This window comes from Ochotona curzoniae, unplaced genomic scaffold (assembly GCF_017591425.1).
Source record: "Ochotona curzoniae isolate NIBS_2020 unplaced genomic scaffold, NIBS_Ocur_1.0 contig_66, whole genome shotgun sequence".
NCBI lineage: Eukaryota > Metazoa > Chordata > Mammalia > Lagomorpha > Ochotonidae > Ochotona > Ochotona curzoniae.
In genome coordinates, this window is record NW_024466512.1 from 22,978,961 (window position 1) to 22,987,874 (window position 8,914).

General features: G+C 50.2%; 1 protein-coding gene across 1 annotated transcript in view; it reads left to right on the forward strand.

The window, feature by feature from the left end:
- The window catches only part of CPN1 (carboxypeptidase N subunit 1), a 34,888-nt gene extending 32,590 nt beyond the window's left edge, over positions 1-2,298 (forward strand). The window contains exon 9 of the mRNA XM_040991819.1: positions 2,124-2,298. Coding sequence (XP_040847753.1) covers positions 2,124-2,273 — 150 coding nt within the window. The 3' untranslated portion in view covers positions 2,274-2,298. The remainder of the gene's footprint in view (positions 1-2,123) is intronic.
- The last annotated feature ends 6,616 nt before the right edge of the window (positions 2,299-8,914 follow it).

An 8,914-nucleotide genomic window follows, 5' to 3' on the forward strand; every position in this document is an offset into this window, starting at 1 on the left:
AAAAGCCAGGATTCTAAGCCAGGTCTGCCCCGTGCTGCCTGTCAAGGGCGCCATGTTCAGCATGCAACCTGCTTTGCAATCCCTATGTTAACTCCAAAGTCAGAGCAAAGCTGTGCCATTCGAGGGTTCTTCTGAAACATCTGGACCATTCCCTGTCTTCCTTCCTTCAGTCTGTCTGCTGTCATCTCCAGCAGGGACAAGTCACTGCTACTTGCAGCTGTAGGAAGTGAAGAACGACTTTCCCATTGCAGCCTGTTCGCTGACCCTGGTTTTGCAGCCCATGGCCCCTTTCTAGCCCCCTTTATTCTTGTTATGTGCCAAAAATCAGATGGCCATGAGGCAGCCGCATACATACAAGGGGTCTTCCCAAAGGTCATGGAAAATACTTGAAAAGGATACACGTGGATTTCACGATGTTTTGCACCAAAGCATGCCTATCCTTTCATTCTGTCTTCCGCCCTCTTTCTGAGGGAAGATCTATTCAGTGACACGTGCAAACAACAGCACATCCTCTTGAGGAACACGCTGTGTTTCAAAGTATTTCACCCCCTTCTCCACATACGCTTCATAGAAAGGCACACCGCCTGTCAGTATGCCACATCGAATTCAGAATGGGGACAACCTGCCATTCAGACACCATTCCCAGATAGGAAGGGACCAAGAACCCTGACTGCCACAGTGGAGTCTGCACCCTTCCCACTTGGGAACAGAGACCCCTGTGGCTCCTTCTTGTCCCAGTCCTAGGAAGTCACCTTAACACATCCGGAGGCCCACCGTGTTCCCTCAGCAGCTTTCCTTGGCCTGTTTGTTCTTTATACCTTTCCTGTATTTCTGTTACTGCTAGGAAGTGGAAAATTGTATCGTTGGCTTGAATCTCCCTCCCAGCATTGGCTGTGGCCTTTTGTGGAGGGGCCTCCCACCCCCACACATATACCATGTTTTCTCTCTATCAGCTGGTTCCTGCTGCAAGCTGTTCTGAGAGCCAGCAAGCCAGGCTTGGCACTTCCTCTGCAAGCACAGCTGCGGCAATTCTTTCTCTTTTTTTTAAGATTTATTTTTATTTGAAAGGTAGACATGCAGGAGAGGAGGAAAGACAGAGAGGAAGGCCTTCTGTCTGATGATTCACTCCCCAAGTGACTGCAACTGCTGGAGCTGAGCCAGTCCAAAACCAGGAGCCAGAAGCTCTTCTAGGCCTCCCATGCGGGTGCAGAGTTCCAAGGATTTGAGCCGTCCTCGACTGCTTTCCCAGGCCACGAGCAGGGAGCGGGATGGAAAGCAGGGCTGTTGGGATTAGAACCGGCGCCCATATGGGATCCCGACATGTGCAAGGTGAGGACTTTAGCCATTACGCTATCGCGCTGGGCCCATGCTGGGGCAATTCTAACAGCCTACACCTACCCTCTGCTTACCATGGCCAGAGGAGAGGCTTCAATAATGCAGGGCTTGGAGGGACACACAAGGGTTACAGCCTCAGGGCTACGGACTCTATCAGCTTCACCATCTCTGGGGCAGCAAGCAAGGCAAACGCTTAGCCCTGAAGGCCAAAGCCACCTGAGCCACCCACGGGCCTGAGCACCAGCCCTGTGGCTGCAGATGGCCTGAAGGAGTTATTATGGTTGTGTCAATCCTAGCTCTTTGCCCGAGCAGCAAGACTGGAGGAAAAGCCATGGCTTACACTGTAGGTATCATATTTTCATAATACTGAGACTCTACCAGTGCTTGTAACACATGTAAATAGCAAAAAGCTCCAGTCGCGATTACAGCTGAAGGACTATAGGAGGCAAGAAGAAGGATGGAAGGAGGGAGGGAAAATGGAAAGACCTATACCTTAAAAACTATACAATGGAAAATAAAATGAATGAATGAATGACATACGTCTGAGGGAAAAAGAAGTGGCATGCAGTTCATGTGAGCCCTTCCTCCATGTGGCCAGCAGATGGCAGTGCACTGCCCCTGGGCACTATTAGCATCCACAGCCTACCATTGCTGACCATCAGCCAACACGCCTTCGCGACCCACCCGTGCCCTCCTATATCTCCTATGCTCACTGCCCTCGCCTCCCCGGGGGCTGTGGTCAAGCAGAGTCCAGCCTGGCCTCCTAGCTTCTCCTTGTTCCCTTCCAGGTTAACTTCCAGCTCAAGAGAAGCACCTCTCAAGCAAGCTCCTTGAGGAGGGCTCCGAGTGGAGGCCAGCGAGGCCGAGTGAAAACGCAGCCCCGCCTGGCCAGAAGGAAGGAGGTGGTGGGAAAGCTGCCGCGGAGAGGCCCCGCCTGAGCCCCGCAAAGCCTGCTTGCTGCGCTTGGAGTGGATGAAACTCACTTCCTGTGTGATTGTCCAGGACGTATTTAAGTCTGAGTATAAGCTATCCGAACACCGTGGAACAGTCAGTCTCTGGCCATCCCAGGGCCGAGGCCTCTCTAGGCCATCATTAAAGGAATCAGTGTCCACCGGAAACAGATGCCGTAGTGTTGTGGGAGGGAGACCCCATGCAGGGAGTCAGCTTCAGCATCGTGCCTGCTGGCGCAGCTTGCATGCAGGGACTGGTTTTGCTTTCAGATCTAGCACGGAGCTCACAACGTCACAGTGCTCAGTGAAGACAAGATGTTGGCTGCAGTGGCAACGAACCCATCCTCCGTGCCAGGAGCAAAACCCATTTTTCCGGAATCCCAGGGGACCATTTAGCAAAGGCCAATCGTTTCTCAAGAAGAGGAGGATTTGACAGGCGATCTCACAGCCCCACTGCCACTCATGCCTACCTGTAGGCACTGTAGACAATGTGCACCCCCTAAAGCCTTTTCTGAGTGGGCAAGTGTAACACAGGTGCCCAGAGGGTGGCTCTGGTTCAGTTCTGGGCCCAGTATTCTGCACTGAGTTCCCAGGAACATCTGGCTTGTGCCACACGCATTACTAAGCAGATTGGATGTTACTCAAGGTTGTGAAGCATGTATGGTTTTTCATTGCACCTGTCACAGCACACATGCTCACAGATTCTCACCAGGTGTGAGGGGACCCCCTAAGACCCTGTCATCGTCGCTGGTTGTGGCCTGTCTCTCATGCACTCCCGTGCAGAGTTCACAGCCGGTTAGACCAGGCAGGTTCCAGTTTCCGGAATCAGGGCAGCTCCTCTAAATGAAAATTCCCACTCAGCAGAAAAGCAGGGGTGTTGGTGCTACAGGTGATCGGAGTTAGGACGGACACATTGTTTATATCTTGGTTTTCTGAATGGGCTCTCAATCCTTGGTCAAAAGGAACACAGACGAAAAAGTGAGTTCTCTCCTTAGGATAAAAGACCCATCCTTTCTTCAGATGTGTATTTTCCTCTTTCATCCCCGTTTTCATTTCAGGCCCCTCTAGCTGGGCTTCTTGTCCTAGTGAGGCAGCTACTTGACAGGGCTCCATTCAATACCAGCAGAACTTAGAAACTCGGTCCATGAGATTACCACATGTACCTAGGCTCTTCCAGACCGTCTGAATTTATCTTGCTTTAGGGCCCCTTGGTTACAAGGTGACTTGTACCAAGAGCTGATGTTTCTAAAACATGGTCTAAGTGCTTCCCCTGGCACAGCCACAGAGTCTCACGCAGTCACGCAAGGAGTGGGGATGGGCGCTGGCTGGCTGTAGCAGCACTGAAACGCAGCCTGTGATCTCCACGCAGCACAACCTGAACGTGGCTGGGAAACCAAACAGGCCAGCCATACTGCACTGTAGTAACTGCTGGGATTCCATAGACAGGGGCGGGGGCCAGGGGCCATCCTGCCACAGTTAGAGGAAAGTCAGGAAAAGGACCCCAAAGCTAGTAGAATCTAAAGTGAAAATTCATAGAGTCAGATAAAGAAGCGCTGGCCAGGTGGGAGGACGTGGGAGGAGAGTGTACCTGCTGACACCCATGTAGGAACAGAGGGCTTGTTCAAGCCAACTGTAAGACTCCATGCAGTGAGAGCTGGCAGAGGTGCTGAAAGCCAAGGCCCTGGGTGGAGAGGCGGGAAGGAGTCAGAAGGGACCGATGCCTGGAGGGCCCTGGCCTTGAGCTTGAAAAAGAGCTAGAAGCCATTGATGGGCTCTGCCAGGGGCTGCGCTGCAGAATCTGATTAAGGTTGATGGCTTAGGCGGTTGTACACACTGCTAAGAAGAAAAGGCAGGCTCTGGCCGTGATCATGTGATAAGTCACCGGACGCTGAGCAAGCCTGTTGCTATGGGTTGCAGAGGGTTTGAGCCTGTCCCCACAGGTTTCTGTGCTGGAAGCCTGGTTCCTCCCCTCTGTGGTGGTGCTGACATGGAGTCGCTAGGAGGTGGCGCCTGGTCTAAGGTAATTAGGTCACGGGGCACCACCCTGGGGAGGGATTAGAGTTGATCTCATGGAGTGAGTTGTGCTCCTGAGAGTCAACTGTGACCAGGCCAGTGGCTCACGTGGCCCCTCTTGCACATGGCCGATGCCCTTTGTGTTCCTTCATCAGGTTGTGACTCCAGGACACCAGCGCCTAGCGACATGGCTCTCGGAGAGTCAGTAGACTCCTAAGCCAAGTAACCCCCTCCGAGTGACCCAGCCTCCGGTGATGGGCTAGAACAGAACAAGACAGCCCTGGAGAGATGTGAACTCAGAACTCATGGTGGGGAGAGAGTAGCAGAGCTGAAAGGATCACAAAGCAGGCCCAGGTAGCCTGACTGGCACCCTTTCTAGTTCCGGTCTAGAATGTCCTTTTAAAAAGGAAGTCTTGGGCCCGGCGGCGTGGCCTAACGGCTAAAGTCCTCACCTTGAACGCACCAGGATTCCATTTGGGCGCCAGTTCTAATCCCGGCAGCTCTACTTCCCATCCAGCTCCTTGCCTGTGGCCTGGGAAAGCAGGCAAGGATGGCCCAAAGCCTTGGGACCCTGCACCCATGTGGGAGACCCAGAAGAGGTTCCTGGCTCCTGGCTTCGGATCAGCACAGCAGCAGCCGTTGCGGTCACTTGGGGAGTGAATCATCGGACAGAAGATCTTCCTCTCTCTCCTTCTCTGTATATCTGACTTTGTAATATCAATAAATAAATCTTTACAGAGGAAGCCTTCCATACATAGTATCAGACTTTGTAGGTGGTGTTTCCTGAAAGGGTAAAACACTGCAGGTAAGGGCCTGGGTTTTGTACTCTCAGACCTAGGTTTTTAGGTTTTTTTGTATACCAAAAAGATTTATTTAGCTTGGCAGTATGACAGAGAGGGAGCGAGAAGAGATCTTTCATCTGCTGGATCACTCTCCAAGGGGCTACAACTACCAGGGCTGGGCCTGGCCGAAGCCAGGAGCTTAGAGCCTCATCTGAATCTCCCACATGGGTAGCCCAGACTCCAGCACTTGGACCATCTTTTGCTGCTTTCCCAGGTACAGCAGCAGTGAGCTGGATTGGAAGTGGAGCAGCTGAGACTCGAACCTGTGCTCTGATGAAAATGCTATTGTTGCAAGCAGCAGCTTAACCCATTGCATCACATTGCTGCCTCTAGACCTGGGTTTTAATCTTGGGTGTACTTCTTCTGGTATGTACTTGAGGAAATAACTCATCTTCTGCAAGTTGTAGTTCCTCATCTGAAAAAGAGAGAAAGAGGGCATCACTTCCCTGGGAGTCTGTTGGAGATTACAAGTGATGCACTCAGCAGATCAGCAGGAGGGGAAGGCTGCAGACGGGTTGGCTGGCAGCTGGGGAGTCCCACAGGGTTTCCTGAAGGCTGCACCCAGCCCACCTGCCTCATTTGTCACCCTAGTGACTACAAGGGCCTTCATTAGCTCCTTCCTCTTCCAGTGCATGTCCTTCCAACTGGAAGACTTCACACTGCTGTGACTCTCACCTCAATTCCAGAGAATGTGCAGCTACCAGACAACGTGTTACCAAATGACCTTGGCACCTGCTCCTGGTTCCTGCAAGTGACTTTCAGCTGCTGTAAGTGAGACCAGCCTGACTTTATATGCTCAGCCCTTATAACCATGCCTAGTACACACACACGCACACACACACACACACTCTCTCTCTCTCTCTCTCTCTCTCTCTCTCTCCATGTGTTTGCCGAGTGAATGAAATTCAAAACTGTGTTATTTCTTTCTCTTCCTCTTTCATGACTTTCTTCTTTAATATAGTATTAGTGGGCTTGAGCATTTTTGTAAACTAGAAACCATGGTAGCATTTTTAGGTGAATCCCAATAACTATTCCCCTTAAGTAAAACCTTCCCTTGCATGTGGGTAGGGTTTTGTAGATATGAAGAGACACCGTTTCTGTGACTGTTACATTGTGTGGCCAAAGGATTTTGCAGATATTACCAAGGTTGCAAATCAGTCCATTCTGATTTGTTTTGGTTGAAATTCTGAACAGTTGTTTTAATTAGGCCTGACCTGATCAAGTGAGCCCTTTATAAAGCAAGGGGCATTTTCTCTGGCTGGCTTCTGAGAAAGAGAGCTGCCTGTGCAGAACAGTGGCCACTAGGAACTGAGGAAGGTCCCCAGCCAACAGCCAGTGAGAAAGCGGCAGTCGGCATACAGCTGGAAGGCAAAGGATTGTGCCAGTAACCTGAGTGAGCCTGGGCCAAGGCACTGAATGTGGCCTTGCGATCTGAGCAGAGGCTCCAGCCAAAACAGACCCAGACTCCCAAAGGACAGAAATCATATTCCAGCTCTTTGTGCATTTTCAAACCTCTGAATGGATATGCTAATTTGTTACATGGTGATGAAATACTATAGACTACCTCAAGTTGTTAGTAAATTAGATAGAATATAAATAAAGCAGAAATAATCCGTTGCTATCAGCACATGGAGTAGTACAGCTGCCATATTCCTATCTTGAGTGAACATATGTAAAACAGAACACAGAGAAAAAAAGTAAAGTTTACATCACGCTTTAGGAAAGAAGGCAGGTGTAGTCAACTTAACCGAGCCGGGGACTGTGACATCCTCTCTAAACAGCAGGTGTCTGGCAGCAGGGACTTCAGGCTTTGAATGACTTGTTCTCTGCCTCAAAGGGTCCTGATTACTTGTGCCAGATTGCTTGTTATAGTCTGGTAGACATACAGCACTGACACAAATGAAGAAGCAAGAGAAAACATAAAGAGGATGCAAGTTTGTGTGGAGGCAAATGGGGACTCTTCCCACTTCCCCCAACAGCGTGTCACACCTCAATTCCTTCCACCCTGCTCCAAGACACTTTGGAGAAACAGTGGCACAGGAGCCCTTCTGAATAGCCACACCCAGCTTGCCAAAACCTGGGAATGTTTTCTTCATCAGTAAAGTCCCAATACAATGATGTAAGATTTATTTCTGTTCAAGATGCAGAGTAGAAATTCAGAGAGTGGTACTGGGACCTCCGAAGAGAGATGTCTACTCTGTGTCTCCTGGCCCAGCACTTCGGAAATCCTGGTAACTTTCAGAGTGAAGCACACAGGAACACCTTTTGTAATGTGGCACAGCTCCTGAGTTCATGCTGAGGAGGTGACTGGACAGCTGCAGGATGGGGCTGTCAGCCTGAGGAACCAGCTGTGCAAGCCAAGCAGCAACCTCTTCACACTTTCACGGGGACTGAATTTATCATCAATGGGTCTGAAGGACCAGGCCCACATAATAGAACCTCCCTAAAGGAAGAGCTTAGGGGAGCTTCTGGGCTGCCGACCAGGCCTGTTGCCCCTGGAGGAACAACCTAGTTGCTCAAACTATGCTCCAAACCCCTTTAGACCTCCTCTTCAGGTGACTATTCGTTCATCTCCTTTCCAATAGATTGGCAGTAATCCACAGAGCACTTCCCCGAGTTGTATAAAGGGCCAACCCCAAAGAGGACCACCAACCCTGACCTCCAGCTGCCGGGAGGCCTGGACTCATGCCTGCTATCCAAACGAGCACAGTTTTGTGAGACTGAGCCCTTTGACCTGCAGCATCTGATGATGGCTCTGGCTGTCAGCATCAGAAATAGTGACATTTGGGCGAGGGCTGGGGAGCGGGCGAACTGGTCACAAGTGCAGAAGAAATGTGTTTGGTATCAGAAGTGCTTCCTGCCGCTGGACCATGAGGTCCCCCTCAGGCTTCAGACCCTGTTGTGAGTGGTGGAGCTGGAAGGGGAACTGGAGAAATGTAGTTCCTACCTCTGTGGAGTTAGAGGGAAATACAAAGAATTAAACAAGTTCACTGGGGCCAGCATGGTGATTGTTAGCCTAATATTCCACCTGTGGCACTGGCAACCCATAAGGGTGTCTGTCTGAGTCCTAGCAGCTGCACTTCTGATCCAGCTCCCTGCTAATGGCCTGGGAAAGCAGTGAAGGCCTTGGGTCTCTGCACCCATGTGGGAGACACAAAAGAAGCTCCTGGCTCTCAGCCTTGGATCAGCCTGGCTGATCCTAGTGCCCATTTGGGGAGTGAACCAGTGGAAGCAAGATCTTTCTGTGTGTATGTCTGTAATTCTTTTAAAAAAAAATCTTTAAATCTTATTGTTAATGTTGTTTACGTGGTTGAAAAGGATGTACACCCCTGTGGTCCAGTTAGGGTGGGGAAGGTCAAGGTATGGAGGAAGTAGGTAGGACACATGTTTCAGTTCTTTTTTTTTTCTCTTGTGTCCGCTGGGGCGGGTTGGGGGGTCTCTGTAATTCTTTCAAGTGAATAAATAAACCTTTAAAAAAGCAAAGTTCATACACCCGTGCAAAGGGACTTAGAAAGGCACATGAAAATGGGGTTGAGGCATAATGTTATTTTGGCGCTAAAACAGTGTGAAAACTATACATTTTTTAAAATAATGTGCATGCTTCATGTACTTTTGAAAACTCTCATACATAGAAATAATTATTATTCAAGAAGAGGAAACACCAGGAGCATTCTAAGATAGAGAAGAATTCTGCAAAGACAAAGTATTTGGGCTGGCTTGTAAGGGCTAAGAAGAGGGCAGGCCTAGCAGGAAGAGGAATACAAGCTCAGGCAC